This window comes from Ahaetulla prasina, chromosome 1, assembly GCF_028640845.1.
Source record: "Ahaetulla prasina isolate Xishuangbanna chromosome 1, ASM2864084v1, whole genome shotgun sequence".
Lineage (NCBI taxonomy): Eukaryota > Metazoa > Chordata > Lepidosauria > Squamata > Colubridae > Ahaetulla > Ahaetulla prasina.
Genome location: NC_080539.1, coordinates 271,109,504 through 271,134,792, shown reverse-complemented (window position 1 = coordinate 271,134,792; position 25,289 = coordinate 271,109,504). Strand labels below are relative to the sequence as shown.

Below are 25,289 nucleotides of genomic sequence, written 5' to 3'. Positions count from 1 at the left end.
CCAGGGGTATGGCAGGCAGCACTCAGCCTACTGCACCCCCCCGGATCACAAATGGGCTGCGGAGGGGATGTGCCGCTCCTCCAGCATCTATTTTGGGCCTAGAAGGCCTCTCTGCAGACTCCTGGGAGCAAAAATGGGCTGCGTGGGGGGCGCACCACACAACCCCATGCCCCATTTTGGGCCTAGTAGGCCTTCCTGCACTTACCTGGGAGCCAAAATGGGGTACATAGAGACTCCTGGAAGGGGTGGGGAGGATAGGGGTGGGGCCAGCCAGCAATTTAACTACCGGTTTGCCCGAACCGGCCCAAACCGGCTGAATCCCACCACTACTTGTATCCAGGTGAAAGGAAGAGATGCTTATTCCTGAAATGTCTCTCTCTCTCTCTGAAGCAATAATAAGCATCCAGGCAGATTTTTTTGCAATTCAAAGCCAAATTTTAGTGCAGGATGAGCATGTCTTGCAAAAGGTTTATCCAGTAATAGGTTACGTTCAGCTGATTTGTGAATACACTACTCTGGTTCCATATTTTAATAATGTTACAAACTTTTTATGGAGAAGATTATGTTACCCACTAAAGCAGGGTCTCCAACCTTGGTCCCTTTAAGACTTGTGGACTTCAACTCCCAGAGTCCCTCAGCCAGCAAAGCTGGCTGAGGAACTCTGGGAGTTGAAGTCCACAAGTCTTAAAGGGACCAAGGTTGGAGACCCCTGCACTAAAGCCTTCATAGAGCTACAGCACTGGGAAATGGTATCTTAACCTAACAATTCAACATGGAGTTTCCCTGATGAGTAAAGGTTTAGATGATGGACTGCAAGCATTCCACAAACACTCTGCCAATGTTGCCATTCTGGTTTCCAATACAAATATATTTATTATACCTATATAATAGAAGCTTCTCCAATATCAAAAGTACAGCAAACATTTCAGGGCAGGCTCTCAACTGAAAAGAGAGGAGAGAAACAACTTTTAAGAACAATTAAGGCAAATGCATCCCACTATTTCTGCTTGTGGCTATTGTTTTTTGTTTGTTTGTTTGTTTGTTCTTTTAAGAAATTCTAAAAAGCTTCTCCCACAGTCTTCAATCAATATTATCCCCATCTCAGCACAACTATTGTCTGTTATGAATCATTGACAATATGCACACTATACAGCTTTCTCTAAGCCTTCCAATGGAATGTTGACAAACTGCTGAGCTTCCACCTGTCAAATGCTGGTTATCTTTTCAAACGCTACATTCGAGACTTAGTTTTTGAATTTTAGGTGTGGGAGGAAATCTGTACTTTGCCCAGCTAAAGTAACGATGTTTCCTCTCAGCAACTTGCAATGGTGTTCTTTCCCTCCCCACCTCGTGCTGTTTCTGGATCAAAAAGATCCACAGTCTTAAAATTTAAGCTAAGTGGGAATAAAGGCACTGTAATACTCAAGTGAACATCAAAAGCCAACACACACACACACATATTAACCTGAAACTGGAAAACAGATGTGTCAGGTGACTTACTAACCATATCTGGGTTCCAACATTTCAAAAGGTGCCTTGGGACTACTTCATAATAATCATAATTAAGCACATGGATGGGTGTATTGACTAGGAAAATAAATGGATTCTTGTTTCTGCTGGGCTCTTAGACATCCCATTCTTAAAATATAGAATTTGCTCTCAAGGAAAGGATGGTGACTATTTGATTTATTTTAAAAGGGGAACTGGACCAATGCAAAGACAAGTGGGCTATCAGTGATATCTCCTGAATCACTACCTTCTAGATCACAAGTCTTAGATAACTAGTTGCTAAGGAGCAACAATGGAAAGAAATCTATCATCTTCCTCTCCATGCTGGTTAAATTTATCATATCTGAATACCTTTGGTTGACCACTGTGTGCCACAGTATGCAAGATAAGATGAACCCATTTCAGCATGGTCCTTTACAGTTATATTATTAAAAGTTTTACAAAGCACATAAAAACTAACACAAATGAATACAGCACAGAAGCAATAAAGGAAGCAAGAAGAAAAGCAAAAGTACAGAAAAGAACTGAAAAGGAAAAATGGAAAGAAGCTTCTGATTTCCTTTGCAGCAAATATAAGTACATTTATAAAATTATTCCTTATTCTATAATTACAAAAAAAACCCTTCTCTTTTTTCTACTATCCATTTTTTCTAATCTTCAGAACCACATCATAACTACATTTTTTCCTGTTTCATGCAAAAAGTCTATAAGAGTTTTCCAGTTGACCATAAATATAGTTATTGTTTTTACTGTACTCAAAGAGATTTAGCCCTCTCCATGGTTTCCATCATCTTCAACAACTATTCTCCTGTTGTAGGTAGTGTCAAGCCTTTCTTTTTTTCAGTATATAATAGCCTCCCAGCAATTGTCCTATATAAAAACTAATTGTGACTTTTTTTCCTAGTTCCTTCTCCATTAATCCCAAAAGAAAATTATCTGGTCTCAGTTGTACCTCAGCCTTTAAAATCTTCTGAATGAATGCATGTATTTATATCCCAAATGAATTTTTACATGCCCACCAAATCTGATAAAATGTCCCTCAGCATGACCCTTCTCATGATTCCAGATCCCTTTGCTTTGACATGAATCTTGATCTCCCGACCTCCAGCTATAATAGGACCATTACTTACAGCATGATTACAGTGAGCAAGAAACTCATGCAACAAATGCATTTGTGAAAAATAACAAGCTAGATGAAGTATACCTCTTTCCTTCTTTATACATACTGTGCACTTTAATATTGAAAGGTATCATTATACGAATATAGTTCCTTACTTATAAATTTCTGTTCCACGTATTTTTCTGCTGGAACATTTGAAGATAGAATAGATTTCTTGGTCCTGGCTTCATTCTAATTCCATCAGGACTCAAAAGCGATGTAAAGACATCCACTTCATCACATGAGTCTGGGCTGAGAGGTTTGCTTATTTAATATGATAGCCCAGGCTCTATGCCCATCCCAGGTACATGAAAGAAGTAATATATGAGCCAATGAGACCTTTAGAAAAATGACCATGTCATCTTGGGATTCAAGAAAGTACAAAACAAGTTCTTAAGACTTTGCAGGAGAATCAATTTCAACAGGCTTAGAAAAGAATTAGGTGGGTTCCCATGGACAGAAATCCTCAGTTTAAAACCAAGGAAAGCTGGGATCTTTTCAGAAAGAAGATACTCAAACTACAAGTGCACATTATTCCAGTGAATGGGGTGGGAGGGGGGGAACAAGGGCAGTTTAGGAAAGTGTTATGGTTGTATAGGGAACTTTTGACACACTATGAATTGCATGTATAGAAAATACATGTGCAGAATTCATGCATAGAAAATAGGAGGTGGGTGGAATCACCAAGCAGGTGTACCATCAAGTAGTTAATACCTGCAGAAATTAAATTGGAAAGGTTAAAGCATAAGAGCTTTACTCAACAGTAGCTAAAAGCAACAAAAATAGCATTTTGGGATTATGTCAGCAATAAAAAGAAGAGAAAGCACAAAGTGGACCCATTGCAAGAGTAATTCAGAGTGCAGGACTCTGCAACTGCTATTCTGCTTGTGTTTTCCAAAAGTGGGAACCCTATTGAAATGGATCTAATTGAAATTAACAAAAGAAGGGAGTGGCAATCCAAGGTGAATAAAATGGTAATTAGAGTCACTGTTATGAGATAGGCGGCTATATAAATCATTCAAATTAATAAATGAGCTTAAGGCTGTAGAGCCAAACCAATTATATATAATAATCTATTACATTTTCATGCTGCCCAATTGGGACTCTGGGCAGTTCTTAAAGATACTAGCTGGTGTTATCTCAGAGCCCATTTCTGTGATCTTTAAGAAATCATGAAGACGGACCTAATGTCAGAGGGTCCAAGAAAAGGAAATACAGGTAGTCCTTGACTTATAATCATTAATTTAGTGACTGTTCAAAGTTACCATGGGACTGAAAAAAGTGACTTATGACTATTTTTCACACGGCCATTGCTGCATTCCGATTGGTCACGTGATCAAAATTTGGATGCTTGGCAACTGGCAAGTCTTTTATGTCAGTTTCATTGTCCTGGGGTCATGAGATCACCTTTTGGGACCTTCTAATAAGCAAAATCAATGGGGAAGCCAGAGTTACTTAACCACCATGTTACTAACTTAACAAATGCAGCGCTTCACCCAACAACTGTAGCAAGAAAGGTCGTAAATGGGGCAAAACTCACTTAACGGGATAGCTCAGGCTGTTAAGAGCCTGTTATTAGAACACAGTAGCCTGCAATTACTGCAGGTTCAAGCCCGGCCCAAGGTTGACTCAGCCTTCCATCCTTTATAAGGTAGGTAAAATGAGGACCCAGATTGTTGGGGGGGCAATAAGTTGACTTTGTAAAAAAATATACAAATAGAATGAGACTATTGCCTTATACACTGTAAGCCACCCTGAGTCTTCGGAGAAGGGCGGGATATAAATGTAAACAAAAACAAAAACAAAAAACGACCATCTCAATAACAGAAATTTTGGACTCAATTGTGGTTGTAAGACAAGGAGTACCTGCATTGTTCCTATCCTCAAAGAGGTGAGTGGAGGAAAAGACTCAGGTAACTACAGGCCAATCAGCTTGAAATTAATATCAAGTAAACCCTAGGATGGATTAATCAGTCATTACATTTGTATCCCTCTGCAATTAATATAACTCTTTGTTCTTAATAAGCCTTCAATTTGTGAGCACTTAGGAGAAAACATATTACTTGGCAGGAGCCAGCATAAGTTTATCAAGAATAAATCATGTCAAAGCACTATGTTCTATTATGATTGAGTGAGCAGCTTAGCCATCCATGGGAACTATGATGGTACCTTGATTTCAGCAAAGCATTTGACAAAGTCCCTATGAGATTCTAAAACAGAAGATGGCAAAATGTGGATTGGGTTGTGCTACTATTAGGTGCAAAATATGTTGAAGAATTGTACCAAACAAGCGTGCATGTTCCCATGTCAGCTCGAAAGGGTCAGATAGCATAACATGTGGCTCCATTCTACACTCTGTACTGATCAATAGAAATGATTTGAATAAGGGGGTTAGAAAATACCATTAATAAATTTGCAGATGAAACAAAACTAGGGAGAATAGCAAACATGGCTGGCTGGGAAATTCTGGGAGTTGAAGTCCACAGATCTTAAAGTTGCCAAAGTTGGATCTCTCTCTTTAGAGAGAGAGGGGGGTCTATTTGTACTTATAATTCAGTGGTGGGTTTCAATTTTTTTTACTACCGGTTCTGTGGGCGTGGCTTGGTGGGCATGGCAGGGGAAGGTTACTGCAAAATCCCCATTTCTTCCCAATCAGCTGGGACTTGGGAGGCAGAGAATAGATGGGGGTGGGGTCAGTCAGAATTTTTACTACCAGTTCTCCAAACTACTCAAAATTTCCACTACCGGTTCTCCAGAACTGGTCAGAACCTGCTGAAACCCACCTCTGTTATAATTGCTGTGAAGACTATCAGTAGCCACTTTATCTTTTTTCTTTCTTTTCTATTTTTCTTTTTTAAAAAATCCTTTCTTGCACTTTTGCTTTTGCTTTTAGTTATTTCTTTTTCTTTTTTCCTATATCCTTTAGATTAGTTTGTAATAGTGTTATCTTCTTGTTTAAAAGCTGTATTAAAATTATGTACAAAAAAATGCATCTGAATGTGCTGGATAAGCTGGATATGAGTCTACGGTACACAGGGAAGTCCTCAACATACGATCAGAATTGAGCCCAAAATTTTCATTGCTAAGCAACACAATTGTTAAGTGAGTTTTGCCCTGTTTCATGACTTTTCTTGCTATTGTTGTTAAGTGAATCACTGCAGTTGTTAAATTGATCACATGGCCATGGGACACTACAACTGTCATAAATGCATGCCAGTTGTCTGAAATTTGATCTCATGACCATGGGGATGCTGCAACAGTCATAGGTGGGTTAAATAGTCATAATTCAATTTTTTTAGTGCTGTTGTAACTTTGCATGATCACTAAACAAATGGCTGTAAATCAAAGACTGTCTGAAATGCAGCCATGTAAAACAACAACAACAGCACAATCCTAAATGTCAAGATCAGGATAATCAGTTTTAGGCACCACAATATAGGGAAGAGCTGACAAATTAGAGACTGTTCAGAGGAGGACAATTAAGATAATAGAAGAAAAACATGTGAAGTAAAGTTAAAAGCTTAGCCTGGAGATGGTGGGAAGTCATGAGTGCTGCCTTCAAAAAACTTAAGGTCTATCATGTAGAAGATGTGGTGAACTTGTTCCAAAAGACAAAACATTACTTACAGCTAGTACTAAGGTTATCATGGCAATTGAGACTGGAATTTCCATTATTAAGTGATGCAGTCAACAAGCACAACGCCATGTGACTGTATCATTTAGCGACAGTAATCTTGGTGCTCTCCATTGCTGTCATTAATAGAGCTCTCCTCACAATTTCTTGCTGGCTTCCAACAAGCAAAGTCAATGAGGATGCCAACAGGAAATCAGAAGTTCCAGGTGGTTTGCAAAACATGTCAGCAGGCAGGTAAGTGGCTGCTGCCAGGTGGCAGAGGATGAGCGGGTTTGGCTCCTCAGGGTAAGAAGTCACTAGAAGGCAAGCATCTTACCAGAGTGACTTGTAACTGATCCTGCCAGCTTTCCCATTAACGTTGCTTTTGGGAAGCTGGCAAGAAAATTTGCAAATGCTTATCACATGACATGTGACACTGCAACCATCAAGTATGAGCCAATTGTCAACCAGCAGTATTGTGATCACATAGCCATGGGAGTTCTCAGTCAGCCAGAACTTTGAGGATTGATTGTAAATACCATTTGTTCAGTGCTGTCATAACTTCAAATGGTCGCTGAACCAGTAGTTGTTAACCAGGGACTACCTATAAATGGTGAGGTAATATTGATAAACATCAAAAATCTTAACGTCTAAGAACTGTTATAGTGTAACACACTCCCTTGGAAGCTGGTGGACTCTCCTTTCCTAGATGGCGTCCCAAAGGTGCTTTTTTCAAGAGGCAACTGGACTTTCTGGTTTTTCATTGAAGATGTTTCGCTTCTCATCCAAGATGAGCTGAAGAAACTTCTTGAATGAGAAGCGAAACATCTTCAAAGAAAAACCAGAAAGTCCAGTTGCCTCTTGAAAAAAGCACCTTTGGGACAACCATGACCTGGATGACTGAGAATCTCCATAGACATTTTCCTAGATGGACATTTTCCTACATGGACATCAGTCAGTGATGCATTAGTCCTGGATTCCTGTACTGGGTGTGTGTTTAGATTAGATGATTTCCAAAGTTCATTCCAATTGTGTACATCAGAAGATTTTACAATTCCCTAGCCAAGTTGCTTTCCACTATTAATATGTAAGGCCACAAATATCGCCCACAAAATGCCACTGATCTGACACTAGTTTTGTTATCCTGGTAGTTGTGTTTGTTCCTAGAACTGCATTATTAGACTATGTAGGGGATACTATTTTAATGTCTTGGCCTAAATTGGTTTTGAAAAGGAAACCTATTAAGCATAAGTAATGATTATATAATACTTCCCTTAGGGTAGGTAGCCTTCCATTGAATGGGGACAACTCTTCATTTTTGAGGGATGAGCTGCATTTAAAATTAGTGGGGGTGTTTCCCACCACTAAACAACAAGGAACTATGGTACCATTTTTAGCAACACCTTCAGCAACATTATCAGAAGTTACTCTGGAGGCCAATCCTCTCTCTCTCACAGTGCATGTGGCCCTGGAGGCATCCCTTGTGTAAGTCACTGATGCTCATTTGCCTTTATTCTTTTTACAATATCCCTAAAGAGACTTTAATTCAATCCAATATCCAATGTACTAACACAACCCCGTTCAGGGAGGTATACCAATGCTACTTTCTTTAGTTCCTTTAATACCGGTGAATTCCCAGTAAACTCACAAGATTTCACAGCTTAAAAACAGAAGTACCAGTCTTATGTTAGAAAGACATTGCAAACATATCCTCTAGAGAGTTAGTGTTATGAGTTGTCTTTCATCTTGTATTTTTCAGAATATCAGAAGGAAAGCTGTTGCTAAAACATGGGCAATTTTACCAAAACTATTCTAAACTTAACATTTCAAACTGCCTTTACTTCAAGCCATGGAGTCAATTTTCATAAACAAGGCTAACTGTCACATGCAATTAAATGTGGTCAATTTGGGGGCATGTTCAGCCCCAGATCACAAGGGCTGCTATCCAAGACAATATTTCAGTGTTCACATAAATCCCATGAGACTTATAACCATACTTTGGTTCTTTCTCAGCTGAGGCTGAATTTTGTGGTATTGTTTTCATTTTCTTTACAGGTAAATTAAAAAAATGCAACAGTTTGGCCTAATTGATGCTACTATATAACTACAAGAGAGCCAATGCAGCAGAGTGGTTAAGAGATTAACTTGGTTTCTCAACTGAGAAAACTTTAAGGCCTGTGAACTTCAAGTCCCAGAATTCCCCAGCCAGCATATTAAGTGGGGAATTCTGACAGTTGAAGTCCATATATCTTAAAGTTAAGATAAAGTTGAGAAATATTGGACTAAGATATGCATTAGAAGATGTTGGATACATCTTTTCCTTCCCCCAAACGTTTTCTTTAATAATGCCAAATAGAGAATTTTGTCTAGACTGGGGGTCTCCAACCTTAGTAACTTTAAGGTTTGTGGACTTCAACTCCCAGAGTTCCTCAGCCATTGGCTGAGGAACTCTGGGAGTTGAAGTCCACAAACCTTAAAGTTACTAAGGTTGGAGACCCCCAGTCTAGAGCAGATGTGAAACTTCCCAAACTGGTTGAATTTGGTCAAACTTTTCTACCCTTTCATTGCATCCCACCTTGGTTGCACTGCTGTGGGGCTGCCCTTGAGAAAAATATTCAGAAATAGTAAATGGTGCAAAAATTGTACTGGAAAAACAGCAAAACCATATGTGTTCATCTAGCTTCTACATTTTAATTCATTTAAATGATCTTAATTTTAACGCTGATTTTTACTGCAGTGATTTTACTATTGTGTTTAATTCTTTGTACCTTCTTTAATTGTTATAAGCCAATGTTAAGTACAAAAAGGCCATAAGAACATAAGCAGTGCCTGCTGAATTGGAACCCTGTCTATCTAGCTCAGCAGCCTGTTCTCACAGTGACCAACCAACTGCCCAAGGAAGTTTATCAGCAGATAAACTTCAGAAGCAGCTTTACGATCATTCCTAAAATGTTATTGGCCTTTTTTTTTTATGGTGGATGCATACTGTGTCAACACTTTCAATGAACTATTTAGAATGGAGAATAAATGTAATAATAAACACCCCAAAGGTGGCAACCAGACTGTTAATTGTGCAAGATATAGGAGCTTCTGATGCCTTTCCTGAAAGATCTGCACTGATTGTCATTTGCTTACTTGACCCAAGTATCACTATGAACCATTAAAGCCCAATTTGTCCTTTCTTGGAAACCTATCTTTCCACCAAATGGGAGAACACCAAAGGGTCTTCATCTGATTTGTTCCCAGGTTTTGGAATATTCTTTTCAAACCTTCTCTTTGGTCCAGTGGTGAAATTCAATTTTTTTTACTACCGGTTCTGTGGGTGTGGCTTGGTGGGTGTGGCTTGGTAGGCGTGACAGAGGAAGGATTCTGCAAAATCTCCATTTCACCCCACTCCTGGGGGAAGGATATTGCCAAAATTTCCATTCCCACCCTACTCTGGGGCCAGCCAGAGGTGGTATTTGTTCTCCGAACTGCTCAAAATTTCTGCTACCAGTTCTCCAGAACCTGTCAGAACTTTCTGGATTTAACCCCTGCTTTGGTTTGAATCAGCATCTAAAAGATCTATGATATTTAATGTTAATTTTAATCTGAGGTCAGCTCAGTGGCCTCTTATATGTGGAGTGATCTAGATTTTGATCCCAGCTTCTTACTTTTAGCATCTACGTGAAACTACCAAGAAAGATCACCTGTCTGCTCAGAGGATGGTAGCATCAATCTGACACCCAATTATATACCACCACCTGGACTACAGTGGCAGGGTAGTCAAAGACATGTCCCACTATTTAGAGGTGTCAAGGTCTGAATGGGAATAAACCAGTTGTAGTTGAGTCTAAGCAAAACAAAGTTGCTGCTTTGTTTATCAAGGTTCTCTGCCACCTTCAGTGCTGTCTCTTGATATTTTGACCTAGGCTTCCCCAAAAAGCACAAAGCAGAATCCTGGTCCCTGACAAAACCCCTTGTATTAAACAAACAGTGAATTCCTCGCATTCACCTTCAGCAAAGTCTTTCAAGGGAGAATTTACAGACACAGACCTTATCTGGCTTGGAAAGCTGCCAGGCCCATATCTTCAAAACTTGGCAAAGAGTCTCAGAGAGTCACAAAACCAATTAGGCGAACTAATTGTCTCCTGCAAACTCCACTCCTCTTTCACTCCTCTTTTATTCCCTCTGGGAGGGGCCATTCATCGTCCACTTGTGGCCTTACTCCCAAGTCGACACTTGTTCTTTAGCTGTTCCCTTCATCTGGCAACTCTGTGTATGTGCACACTGGGAACAGGTTCCAGCTGTTCATCTGCCTCACTGATGTCTGACTCTGAAGGTAGCTTATAACCGGCATCCGGCCCTGGCCCTCTCTCTGCCTCCAATGCAGAGCCCTCATCAGAGCCTTCCCTAGACTCCAGGACTGGTCCATGTTCCCCAACCTCCTCACTGTCCAAATCTGCTGCCAGTTCTGCTGGCCGCTGGCAGGCCACTATACTTGAAAGGATTGTACCGTCATTGAGTGAACAGCTCCATGCCTTAGTAGTCATCCTGGATTTATGCTACTGCTGATGAGGAGGTAGCACTAGAGAGGAGATCATATGTCCACCTGGTCTGATAGTTCTAGCCCTACCTTGGTAGAAGGACCTTGCAAAGTAATTCATGTTCTCATCATCACTCAGTTGGACTATTGTAATGTGATCGACATAGGGCTACCTTTAAAAATACTTGGAAATTATACTTGGTTGAAAATGTGATATGTCTAGCTTTCTATTTGAGATATTATTAACATATGACACCTGTCCACAGGTGCCAAGATAGCTACCAATAGGCTTCTGAGTGCAGTTTAAGATCCTTGTTTTAACCTATACAACTCTATATGGCTTGGTGCTGAGATACTTTTCTTCATCCAATATGAACAACCTGGAAAATTGTTGACAGTTCCTCACTACCATGAAATCAGAGGGATGCAGATGTCAATGCTTGGAGGAAATACTTCTCCATTATGGCCTCCATGTTATAGATGTCCACTGGAGGTCAGACTTGTCCTGAATTTGGTGGCCTTCCAGAAGCAAGCTAAAAGTAGGTGTCTCTCCCAAGAATTTTTAACGATTTAGTTAGAGATGCACTGAAGGAATTGTTTGGATACTGCTTTACATTAATTATCAGTCTTGTTTTTGTGGTCACTTTTATTACTATGTTACTTGTACTATGGATGTTTTTATTTCTCGCAAACCCCTGAGATGTGCATTAGTGCAACAGGCTAAAACTCCAATAAATAAATAAAAGTTGGTATGCTGAATACAAACAAATATTCTAAGTAAGAAAATGATGAATAAATTCATCAAACAAATAAAACATCAAAGTAATTCATAACATGGAAAAATAATCTAAAACCCCCAAGTCATGGCTGAAGTGAGTTGGTGTGCAATTTTGTGAAATCTTTCTCTCTGCTTTAACATATTGAAAGAATGAAATCGTGTTTGCTTTTGTCAGTGGTTTATTTGAATAAAACAAAACTTCAGAATAAAGGCTTTAACATCTCCTGCAACCTAAATGAATGTTTTGATGCTTTATTCATAATTAATGCAGAACCTCCTCAAGTTCATTGACAATGAACCAACATTAACCACCAGGTTATAGAATTAGAAATGTATATAAAACTATAACTGACGAAACCTTAATTTATGAGGCTGGATTCACGTGCCATTTAATTCCTGGTTAGGGAGTGGTATTCAATATGAATTCACTTTTTTTACTCAGCAAAATTCTGCATTTAAACTCCATGCTTATTTGTGAATCTTCAACGCATATGTAGAGATCATATTTGGAGATATGTACATATCTCTACATATGTACATATATGTATATATGTACATATATATATATGTATATATATGTACATAGATCATATGTAGAGATCATTCCTCATACAGAGGAATTATTGAGTCTGTCATTTGCACCTCTATAACTGTCTGGTTCGGTTCTGCAACCCAACAAGAAAAACACAGACTTCAGAGGATAATTAGAACTGCAGAAAAAATAATTGCTACCAACCTGCCTTCCATTGAGGACCTGTATACTGCACGAATCAAGAAGAGGGCCGTGAAAATATTTACAGATCCCTCACATCCTGGACATAAACTGTTTCAACTCCTACCCTCAAAACGACGCTATAGAGCACTGCACACCAGAACTAGACACAAGAACAGTTTTTTCCCGAAGGCCATCACTCTGCTAAACAAATAATTCCCTCAACACTGTCAGACTATTTACTGAATCTGCACTACTATTAATCTTCTCATAGTTCCCATCACCAATCTCTTTCCACTTATGACTGTATGACTATAACTTGTTGCTGGCAATCCTTATGATTTAAATTGATATATTGACCATCAATTGTGTTGTAAATGTTGTACTTTGATGAACGTATCTTTTCTTTTATGTACACTGAGAGCATATGCACCAAGACAAATTCCTTGTGTGTCCAATCACACTTGGCCAATAAAAATTCTATTCTATTCTATTCTACTAGATTTGAAATAAATGCAACCTAACTTATTCATGAAACTGGGAGTCATACCAGTAATAATAAAGAAGAAAGCAACTTGCTTTTATAGTTGGATCCAAATAGCATTCTTTTTCCTTAATCATGTAGTGGGGAAGGGTGAGAATCAACCAATCAATATAAGTCACTATTTTCAGTGTCGTTGTAACTTTGAATGGTCACTAAACAAATGGTTGCAACTGAATCCAGAATTTTTGTTGTGAAGCAAGACAGTTGCTAAGTGAGTTTTGTCCCATTTTACAACCATTCTTGCCACAGTTGTTAAGTGAACCACTGCTGTAGTTAACCATGTTAACATGGTTGTTAAGTGAATATGGCTTCCCCATTGACTTTGCTTGTCAGAAAGTCACAAAAGGAAATCACATGGCCCCAGCATATTGCAGCTGTCATAAATATGAACCAGTTGCCAAAAAGTAGCATTTATTTATTTATTTATATTTATACCCCGCCCTTCTCCGAAGACTCAGGGCGGCTTACAGTGTGTAAGGCAATAGTCTCATTCTATTTGTATATTTACAAAGTCAACTTATTGCCCCCCCCAACAATCTGGGTCCTCATTTTACCTACCTTATAAAGGATGGAAGGCTGAGTCAACCTTGGACCTGGTGGGACTTGAACCTGCAGTAATTGCAGGCAGCTGTGTTTTAATAACAGGCTTCTTACAGCCTGAGCCACACCGCGGCCCTTTATATTTATATGTCATTCATCAAATCCACTCCCCAAATAACACCTATACCATAGGACATTTACATTTTAATATGGAATAATCCATACTATGTTTAATTGGATTAATTAGAGCGGTGGTAGTGCAACGGTTGGAATACATTATTGCAGGCTGATTCTGCTCACTGCCAGCAGTTCAATGCTGACCGGCTCAAGGTTGACTCAGTGTTCCATCCTTCAGAGGTTGGTAAAATGATGACCTAGATTGTAAACCACATAGAAAGAACTGTAAAGCACCGGGAAGCGTTATATAAATCTAAATGTTATTGCTATTGCTAATTTAAACTTATTTTTTGTTTACTATTCTTGATTTGGCCTATTGTATTTTTTTACTGGTGATCCCAATCTGGTGGGTCACCTAGATGCTTTCTACAGCCATTAGTCTAAAAAAGTTTGATTTGCCCAGTTAAACCCTATGCATATCACACTGTAATCTGCTTCTTTTCAAAATATGTAATTGCACCTGTTAGAACAAATCACTTTCTCCCATCGTTTTGTTATTCATAGTCCATCCTCTGTTTGGTAACTTCTAAATTTAGCTGTGATTATCTACTTATTGAGTAAAAAAAAATCATACTTGTCACCAATCTAACTGCATCCTATTCAATTGAGACTATATAGTTCTCATAAATTTTCTCATCCATGAGGCACTGAAAATAAGACATAACTCCATGGTCACTTACACTCTTTTTCCCCCCACTACTTTCCGATATAATCCTTACTATCTTCACTTATAGCAAAGTTCAGAATGGTCTTTTCCAGAAACTTGGGGGAGAGGGAACTGCTGTTATTCAGAACAGGGAATTTTGAGGAAGAGAGCTTATTGATTCGGTTTTGCATAGGATGGTTTCATATAGTATACATTTACATTTAATCCAATCAGGTTTTCCCCCACTTTAGATATCGATCAATCATTATAGCAGTTGAAAGAAAAGTTCGCTATGTAGGATCAACTCTACAAGTGTTATCCCCTTGGGAAAGAGCTCAATGCAAAATGATTTCTCCACGCCTTGGTATTTCTCCAGCTCAGTTGTATTCTTTCAAAATGTGATTCGTTGAGTTAAGCAGGTCAGGTCCCTGTGGATACAGTATATGTCATCCAGTGAAAATTAAAGACCAGAAAATTAACAGGGTTTGTTGTGTTACCAAGCTGAAGACATTTTATCCTCATGCTCATAGAAACACATCCTGAGCTAATGGAACACAGTGCTGTATTCCAAGTCATATTTATACTTGCAAAAAGCAATGAGTGTACTTCTGTTAAGCTCACTTGGCAACTATCTTGCTGGGATTTTTTCCTCCTCTCCTTGGCTTATAAGTGATACGGACAAGGTGTGCTTTAAAGATAATGGAAAGCATGGCCAAATGAACCCATTTAATTACGGAAGTCCTGCCATGGGTGAATAATACAATGATGTGGGATTGTGGACACCAGGCCAAAAACAAAACCAACCCTCCAACCAAAATACAAGGGCTTTAGTTAGTGATCTCCCCCTCTTTCAAAGTTGTTGATAATTTGAGTGTGCTTCATCAAGAGGAACCATCCTGAACCAGTGAGATGAAAACCTAGCCAGATGTGGGAAGTGCTGGTGGATAAACTAAAATCCAGGATGAATACAGTTAATATTAGCTTGTTGATACAGAAAGCCAGATGGATTAATGGATCAGCTCATGCATTGCCTAAGGAAACAAAACAAACAAACAAACAAAAGTATCTTCTGTACTTCGGCTCATATTGAGGACTCTGACAATAGCAAGTAAAAACTCCTAATCTGGCACAAAAAGGGGTGGGGAGTGCAAGAATAAATTACAAGCTCTATTTAAAAAGTCCACAGAAGAAAACCCATGAAAGGACCTGGAAAGCAGCAAGCCAACCCTTTTTTATAAATAGTCTGACAAAGAAAGAGGAAGGGGGGGGTGGGAAGAATAGTATACACATGCTGATTATGATTTTTGATGTCAGCTGTATCTAGTCTTCCTTTCAAATGAACAGAACTAGCATCTGGTTTCTACCAATGGAAAATCCAACCCATTATATGGTAAATCGTACGAAACCAATGCCTCAGGAATTTCAGACTGTAAACTTTCAATTCCTGTTACTCCTGGGTCTGGTGAGTATGCCATTTTCTCAGGGTCTCTCCCTTCACATTTTAGGAGGCAAAGCACAGAGGTGGTTTGAATTTGATCTCCCTCCAAAGAACCAGAAGAATTCCTTGTGAGCCCTTAAGCCCACCATGCCCTCTAAATTCACTCCACCTCGACTTTTTTCCTCTGTAGTTCTGGAAAGTTAAGGTAGAGGGGAGGGAGTTAGGGAGTCAGTGAATGCCACAGACAGAATGACAATAGTTTACACAGTAGCACGTGTTTCAGCAATAAATGCTCCCCCTCCTGATTTTCTCTTCCCCCTCTCCCTCCCCCCCTTCCCCCCCCTCTCTCTCACACACCCACTTTAACTGTGCTTTTGTGTTTTGTCAGAATTAATGAGAAAAGTTCCCTTGCCCTAGGGGTAATTAGTGTCCTTGGAGTTAAATAAGCTAATACTTAGACACCTCTGGCACAGGCAATTATGTTTGTGTATTGAATAATTGATTCAAAGAGAGGGGGAAGGGGGCTGCTAATCAGATCTGAGCATAATGAATTGATTTAATTAACAGGGGAATCTGAGGGTCCCTGGGAAATGTGTGCATTTATTCAGCAGCAGGAGAGAGTGCAAGCACATAAATTGAGAGAGAGGGCAGCAGGCGAGCACATTTGCTTCAGTGATAGCTTCGCATCTTCCCATCCCGTTCTTGCCTTCATTTTTTAAAAAAACAACAACAATTATATATATAATTTCAGATTTAGACTCCAATCCAGAGAAAAGCACTTTAGAAGCTTATGCTACCTCCGCAGTAGCAACAGCAAAAGAGGGTTTAGGGAAGGATCCTGTGGGCGCGCATTAAGATCAAGGGGCACCGTTGTTGCTATTGTTCGGAGGTTAAGGGAAAGGCAAGAACTGGAGAAGCTGAGCCCCCACTTCGTACCTTACCTTCCTGCCTTTCTCCCCCCCCCCACTCCGCGCTACCCACCCCTCCGTGCGTGCCATCTCCAAACTGGCATTCATTTGCAACCCACCAGAAGGCTAGGAGTCTCCGAGGAGGTGGTCGCTGCTGTCTCTGCCGCTTTAGGGGAAAGGGGTGTCCGGGGAGGGGGGGTGGAAAGACGCCGGCCAAGCCAACTCCCCGTCCGGATTTGCCTCCTCGGGTAATTCGAACTGAGCGCGATCTAGGTTAAAAGTCGGGCAAGTGTAACCGGCTCGGCCGGAGGTGGAGGGCTGCCTGTGCGAGAGGGGGCGGGCGGGGGGGAAGCTAAGAAGACAGAGAACCGGGAGGAGAAGCCAGGCGGCGGTAACCGAGGCCCACTTCGTCAACCCTCCCGTCCCCCGTCCCCCCATCCCACCCCCACCCCCCTCCACCGCGCTCCGAGCCTTCCTTTCCAAACGGAGCGAAGGAATCAGCAACCGGCGGCTTGGAGGGCGAGCCAGCGACGGAGCGGCGGAGGCAGCCGATCCCCGCCACAATGGTGCTGGACAAGGAGGACGGTAGGTGGCGGGTCGCGATGCGGCGGCGGGGAGGTGGGAGGGGGGTATAGGAAAAAAAAAAGGGCCGGGCTGCCGCGATGCTCGGGCGGCCGACTGGCCGACACACCGGCCGGCGCGTCCTCTCTGTCGGGCAGCCGCAAAGGAAAGAGCCCCCCTCCAGCCGGGTGGTGAGCGGCGAGACCGAGCGCGATCCCTGCCTGCTCTGCGGAGACGGGCACATGCGCCGCTCCGCTCGCTCTGCAAGGGACGGCTCCGGAAGTCAACAAAGCTTCCCAAGGACCGGCTTATTTACTCGCGACTCCCGCCGCCCTCTTGCCTGCCGGACCCAAAATGTCCGTGTGAATGCGCGCGCGGACCCGCTTTGACGACTTTCTTGTTTAAGATCGCTCTGCTCCGGGGTTGTCCGGTTCGGTCCCCGCCAGCCTCTTCTCTCTTCCGGGAGTGTGTGCATGTATTTTCCCCTCTGTGGTCTCCCTCCTCTCCCCACCACCAATTTCTTCCAAGCAAAGAGGGAGACAAGGCTATTATAGCAATAGCGTTATTATTGAGGGAGGGAAAAATAAATAGGTAGGTAGGTAGATAGATAGATAGGATAGATAGAATTTTTTACTGGCCAAGTGTGATCGGACACACAAGAGCTGCCAGCTTGACTAAAAACTCCTTCACAAAAGACAGCTTGGCTGTCCGAAGGGAAAAGGATTTACTCCCCCACCCCCCTCAAAAAAGGAAGTTCTTCTGCCGGAATGAGGGAGAAGGTGCTGTCCTCCCTGGATGTGTAAATGAAGGGAGTGGGGTAAAGGACTCGGTGGGGGGAGACAAGAGCTGCCTGTAAGTTTTAAAGAACCGTAAATTATCAAGACTTGCTCGAAACTGAGACCGGGTCTCACTGGGGTGGGGGGTTTGGATGGCGTAGAGGCAGGACTTTAGGCGAGGGTTAAAAGACTGAGCTAATTAAAAGGGCAATTACTGGGGAGGGAAGGAAATGGGCTTGGGGAGGGAGCTCCGCCGAGAGCAGCCTTCAGAAGGCGCGGAGGAATAAGATCGGGCTTCTGGAAGAACTGCGGAGGGCGGGGGTGGCGGCGGCGGTTAGAGTGGGAAAGATAACTTAAGAACGGCGGGATCCACTTAAACGATCGTTTCAGCTGTCAGTCTTCCCGGCTCTGGCAATCTGGGGTAATGGCTTTGGAGGCAAGAGGCAGCCTTTGTTGGAGACTGAGAAAGTGAAGGTTTTAATTGAAAACCCCCTTCGGCAACTAAAATCGGTAGGGTGGGCTGTGGGACGGGATCTGGGTTCTCCGCGATTCCTGCCTGCCTGCTTTCCTCCCAGGGATACCCAGCAGTTTTCTGAACCTGTAGTTAATGAGGTCCAAAACAGTTTTTGTTTTGAGGGTTGCCCTTGGGAGGACTTGAAATAAGTGCTCAAAACTAGCTGAGTGAGTTACCTAGTTGAATGAGCCCTGGTAGAAAGTGTATTTTGACTGTGTCTTTGGAATTATCAGGTTTATGAATAGAAAAGGAAGTGTCTGAAGGGCTCCCAAGTTTTCAGAATGCTGTCTCAAGGCATCTGATGACAATCTGTGTTGGGTGTCTCTTTGTTTTGTTCCGTGACAGGGAACAGCTGAGATATCCTCCCGACAACACACACACACACCCCTAAACTGCAAAGCACAACAGGTGTTTGAAAACACGGATAAAACATACATACATACATACATACATATGTGTGTATATGTATATGTATGTATATGTATATATTTGTTTCTCAGAGAACTGAATTGGCTCTCAGTTGCTTCGTAGCAAACTTGTAAAGGTTGTTATATAGTATGTAAAAGGGCTTTTGGACTCCATAAATGTTCTGTTTTGTTTTGGTACATGGAAGGAATGCAGGAACAGAGTTATCTGTTTCCATGCTTCTCCTGCAACACAGTGAATATTTTTCTTCAGTGCAGGTAGCTAGTGGACTTTTTCACTCATCCATTCGTTAATTTGCACATTATTACATTTGCAGTGAGAACTCTTCAGGACTCATTAAAAAAGCACATTGGTCTCCTTTTTCATGTTCACACATAGTGGTGTTTTATATTTAAAATATGCAGCTTTGAGCAAGGCTCAAATATAGTGATCTATAGATTTGATCTTTATATTTAGGAAACAGGATACTAATTCAGTTTTGTTTGGCTGTACATAACTGTGATAAAGCACAGCTTCAAACAAAACTGGTTTTGATAGTATGTGTTACTACAGCCAAGAAACTTGAGTAGCTTTTCATCAGTTAGCTTCCATGGTTTTTATATATATATATATATTCTCCCAAAGAATTTTCATTTATGGAGAAAAGCTCAGCTGACACAAACCTGGTACATTTGTTGCTATGTTCTCTCCCCTCTTTCAGTTTCAAAACAAATTAAATGTTGGATTTGAAAACCCTAGTAATGGAAATATGCTCCCCAGCTTTGTGTCATCAGAACTTTGGCCTCCACCATCAGGAATGATGTCTATATAATCTTATTGAAGACAAAGTCTGGGATCCCCAGAGTAACTCCAGTATGAATTTTTAAAAAGTCTCCCCTTTGTATGTTCCCCCAAAGACAAAGATGTAAGAGGTTAAGTAATGTCAGTATAATTAAGTAAGGTTAATTCATTACTGCTTTGCTCCTCTGGGGTTTGACTTGCCTTTCCATCTGCTTTGATTTTGATGTGGGAACTGCACCGAATTATTGTGGTAGTGTTAAAGATGTTACAAAATTTATTGGACTAGATGGGGGGGAAAAGTTTCTCTCACTTTACTCTGTTCAATAATAAACTAGGTAATGTTCTGTCCTCAAGTCTTAAGTTTTACTTTTCTTTCTTTTTTGCCAAAGGTTCCTACCAGCTTATATCTGTTTAAATCTGATTGACGGGTCAAACAGCAGGATATTGCCTCCATGGAGGTAGTAAGGGAAGCAGGTGAGCAACGAGGAAAGGCTGAGCTCTAAAGAGTTTCCTAATAGGGGTATTTGGGTTCTTTCAAGTACTGCAGACATACTCATTAAACATAAGGAGCTCAGGGGCTAGAAAGATGGTGGTGTAAGGAAGTGAAACTAGAAACATTGATTATCCAGACAGTTCTCAATAGCCCTCATTCCAGGAGCTCTCACGAATGGCTGTATAAAAGGAAATAATGGTGATAGTGGCGAAGGAAAAGAGGAAATTAGAATGGGATGCACTTCACAAAGAAAAAAAATGTTAAGGGAAAACCCCTGATGAGAAGGATATGGAGATTACCGTAACAAACTGAAGTGGTACCTAGGAAATTTTTTAAAATTGTTTGTAAGGAAGTTATTCTGGCAAGACGGAATTTGTGCCTGTTTTAAATGAAGGGCAGCAGTAGGGATGCTTTCCCATTTTTACCTTTGCGCTGCCTCCTCTTCACTCTCAACTCTTTCTACCTGATCCAGCACTGGGTGTTACTAAATTAGAGGCACTGGAAATAAAGGCGTGGCTATCTATTTCCAGAATAAGAAATATAAACATTTTTATTGATTGTTGAAATACAGGTCTAAAGGATAGTGAAGAGATTTTGGTAAATAATGATTTTAACAAATTATGGTGTTGCAAAATATAAAATTGTCACCTGCTAATTATTGCAAGGATACCTACCTTTTCTTTAGTAGCTCAAGGCAGCACTGATAACATGTGTCCTGCCACATTTTATCTCCTTAACAGGAATTCCACCTGATAGGCTGGCCGCCAGCCCAAAATCATCCACTGAGCTTCATAGCAAAGCGGGGACTTGATCCTGAGCCTTTCCAATTTAAGTTCACTTGTGCTTTCCTTTAATGTTCTCTTCCCTTCTCTTAAGTTTCCTTTCGGCAGCCAGTGTTCTGTGGTCATTGAACATATATGGCCTCTCAAAGTTCTTTTAGGAGTTTCCTTCTACCTCCTGATACATTAATTACAGGTAGTCCTCAATTTATGATGACAGTTGGGACCAGAATTTCCAGTGCAGTTGTAAAGTATGACAGCAATGGCAATCCCTGCAGTTCCACTGACTTGCTGTCATTGATTGAATCCTATGGTTCTTAGGAGAGGCAACTTCCTGCTGGCTTCCCACAACCAAAGTCAGTGGGGAAGCCATCAGGAAGTTGTAAATCCAAAGCTGGCAGGTGGGTGAGGACTCTGTGAGGGGATGCACAAGAAAGAGGCTCAGTATAGGTTGGGTGCATGAGAGGATGAGAGGGTACAGGAGGTGCTGTTAGGATACACAACGGTGCATGGGACAGGGAGGGTTTTCAGGAGAAAATGAGTGACCATTGCTGCATGGGTAGAGAGAGCCTGTAGGTAGGTGCATTGGGCGGGGAAAATGTTTCGCCCCATTATTTCGGGAAGTTGGTGGAGAAAGTTGTAAATGGCAATCATGTGATTGCAAGGCCCTGCAACCAGTCATAAGTATGAATGGGTTGCCAAGTGCCCAGGTTGTAACTCTGACTGTAGGAGTGCTGAGATGACTGGACCTCTGAAGACCAGTCATAGCCACCATTCAGCACCATCACCATAATTTTGAACAGTCGCTGAACAAATGAGGACTACCTATATGTTGTTATGCCCCATGCATTTGAGAACCAGAAAGGGGTTCAAATGATTCTGCAATAAAAGTTGGTTCTCCTGATATTGGTATGAATGTCATTCCTCACAAATGGTCATTTGACTACAGTTTTCTTGGACAATCTGCCTTAGGAAATCTTGAATATTTTTCTACAGTAAAATATTGGAATCACCAATGGATCTGGGTAGCCTTACAAATATGATAGATTAACGAAACAAACAAACAAACAAGCAGGCAGACAGACAGGCAGGCAAACAAATAATACTTGTAGAATCTTAATTTCCTAGAAAAGTTTATTTTGTTATCATAGCCCAGTTATATTTCTGACTTGTAGAAAGGTAGAATCAGTGTGGCATAGTCATTAAAGTGTTGGACTCTACATTGGGAAGAACCAGGTTCTAGTCCACCCTCAGAAGCTCTGACTCTTTTAGCCTAAACTCACAGGACAGGGAAAAATAGGAGAACACCTATTACGTTCACTTGAGCGCCTACAGAAAAGCAGAATATAAATCTAATGAATGAATAAAAGTCTGCTTACCATTACCGGCAAACCTGATACGCATGGGATACTTTACCATTTAGTCTTGGCAACTCTTTCTTCTAGTTCAAGTAAAAGCTTATGTGTTAGCATCCAGATTAAAGCCAAAGGGTACAGGATAGGCCAGGAGAATTGTTGTAACTATATGAAAAGTGAAGCAGAGAGAAATTCAACTTCTCTGATTTGACATGTTCAACAACAGAGTTGAGCTACATCGGTGAGGGAGCATTGCTTTTTCTCTGCCCAAATTCATCCAGTGTAAGGAGACTGACAAAATAGGAGGTGATGTTAGAGTTCTAATGATACATGTAGATAAAGGGTAAGCAAATCCTAAGAATTGAAAGTGTAGAGAAACTCAGATAGACTTTGAATTGTATTCCTCTTGACTAGCATAAAGAGCAAGCCAAATCCAAAGCTGAGATCCTGACACCTCATGTTGGAGCTTTGGCTGTATTTATAAAAAAAAAAAAAGACTGACTCCTTGTTCCACCCTTCACTTCTGAACAGCATAGTAGTAATCCATGTTAAAGCTTGGTTTAACTCAAGTACTTTGGTTAATAATTTGAGTCGCCACCCTATCAAAATAGCACATTTTTGATTGCTGCTGATTACATGCATGAAGATGTTAAGCATGCATTACCTTCGCCTTTAAAATCAGTGGAACTTTTGGAAAGTGCAGTTTTACGCAGTTCTTAGTTATGTCAGGAATAACTTCTGCTGATGCAATTGTACATTAATGGGGAAGATAATTTCATATATCCCCAAATGTAAATATAAATATTATATGGATAATATAGTTGTACTGCTCTTTCTAGTAGTCTTTAAACTAATGGGAGAAACTTAGAAAACATCAAGCTTTGCTTCAACGAAATATTAAAAACTAAAATATCTTTTAAATTATCCAACTAAAATAAGTGTGTTGGGTCTTATTTTCAGCAAATTCTTATTATTTGATGGCAATTGAAGTTTAACATTGTATTAGAAATGTATTGTGTTTGCGTTAATAATTTCTTGAACTGTACTTAGGAGACTGAAACCAGTTAAAATAGTTGCCGTAAATGTTTGTTTAGAGGATGTGATACTCTAAAATGTGGTTATCCAAGACCCCAGTTCACAATTAATGATAGCAGCTTTGATGAAGTCTTCCAAAATAAGATCCTTTAGGGATCACAGTATTAAAATCCTGCTCCCTGCATATCACAATTCTCCTTTTGCAAATAGCAGTGATCAAATGAGAATGCCTGTTTTTAAGTATTGAATGAAACCTTTCTCTATGCAAAGTGATACATTTGACATCAAATATGTTCAAGGACTGTTAGGATTAAGCGTTCAAAAATGAAAGAGGAAGGCAAAGCCATTTGAGTTAAGGATAAGGAATCTAATTAAAATAGGTATTAAGCGTATCCGACTTGAGCTTGCTATCATGCTTTTGAAAGACTAGTCTTGTATCCGTTGTAAAGTAGAGAAAAAAGTATGCTGAAAACTGGGACGAGGTGTTTTCCTGGATTAAGCAAGCAGCAGAAACTTGTTCTGAGTATTTAATTATCTCAATCTGTAAGTGTAATCCTTAATTTTGGAAATAGAAATCCAAATCTCTCTCCCGCTCGCTCTCTATCTCTCTATCTATATAAATTTTTGTGGACAAGCAAGTATTTCACTCTCAACATTGATGTCCTCTGCAGGACTAGCTGACATAGCTTGGACTGGTGGAGTAATTCAATTACAGAAGAGATACCCCCAGCCTCTTAATATCAAGGGATATTGCAACAAAAGTTCTGAGTATCCTGAATCTCAGTCTGCCTTATTATCTCTTCATCCAAAAGGTCAAGCATTTGATTAAAGCAAGCATGTGTGAAAATGCTTTTCATATATACTGCACTGTCAAAATATCAGGACTGGAGTATATTTTAGAAAGGTGAAAGAAATAGAAATGAGTCAGGTTGTGACTGTACAGTAAACACACAATAAAAGATTCACCTCTATAGCTAAGGCAATAACATCTTTTCACAGTGATTTTCCTTTTGACTTTCTTATTGCTGTTGTTCCTGGAGTTTTGTTTGGCTGAAATTAATTTCTGTAACCTAAGCCCGTTTTATATATATTTATATATATATATAAGTTCAGAAAATTATTTTCTATTCTAAACCAATCTGAGCCTCGTTCAAGTTTGGTCAACTTTTGGGAAAAAAGGATGAGACTCAAATCACACATGGATCTTTGCCTGATGTAAAAAAGTTTATTTGGCAGCAGTGATTTGGTGAACGTTGGCAGCTGTTTAAAAGTCCGAGATGGAGAGAAAATGCTTATAAAACAATATGCATAATGCAGATTGAAACTTGCAAATATTCAGTTGCGTCTCTCTTTGTGTGCCTGTGTGTTTCTCTTGTCCTAACAGTGAACTGTGAACTGTGAACTGTTCAAGATGCAGTCAATAAAATTGCTGGTAAGTCCAATGTAAGGAAAGGAGAGCCGACCTAAAAAGACTAAAGTTAATCATAAATTCTCTATTTGGAGGGGGGGGGGCGACCGGCTTCTAGTCATAGCGAAACCGGATCAGCAGATGGCGCTGCTGAGCTGGAAAAGCTCTCCATTCTCCATTAAAACCTGGCAGAAGAATAAGCGGGGGGTCCCTGGGAGAGGAGGGCATTTATTCAGAAGCAAAGGTGCAACGCTCACACAAATGGAGAGGCAGAGGCAGCCGTAGCAAGCCGCGCTCCGATATTTCCTTTCTCCCCTCCTCCCCTCGCTTTGAGTGTAATTTTAGATTGAGATTCAGCTTAAATTCTGGGGGAAAACACTTTGTCAGGCTGAAAAGCTGTATAGCTGCAACAGCCAAGGTTATGGGCTATCAAATGCAATTACATTAAAACAGATTATACTGTGCAAATTGAGCCATTTAGAAGGTGGGAACCAAAGAAACCGCTCTGATCTTCCCTCCCTGTTCCCCCCCACCTCCACACCTCTCTCTTTCTCCTAAATTGCAGTTTTAGTTCCTTGCAATTCCGAGGTACAAAAGTAGGTGAGACTGCTTT

The 25,289-nt window shown here is 40.6% G+C and overlaps 1 protein-coding gene across 1 annotated transcript in view; it reads left to right on the top strand.

Moving 5' to 3' along the window:
* Nucleotides 1-17,007: 17,007 nt before the first annotated feature.
* The window catches only part of LMO1 (LIM domain only 1), a 144,701-nt gene continuing 136,419 nt past the window's right edge, over nt 17,008-25,289 (top strand). The window contains exon 1 of the mRNA XM_058165933.1: nt 17,008-17,134. Within this exon, the coding sequence (XP_058021916.1) occupies nt 17,113-17,134 (22 nt within the window). The 5' untranslated portion in view covers nt 17,008-17,112. The remainder of the gene's footprint in view (nt 17,135-25,289) is intronic.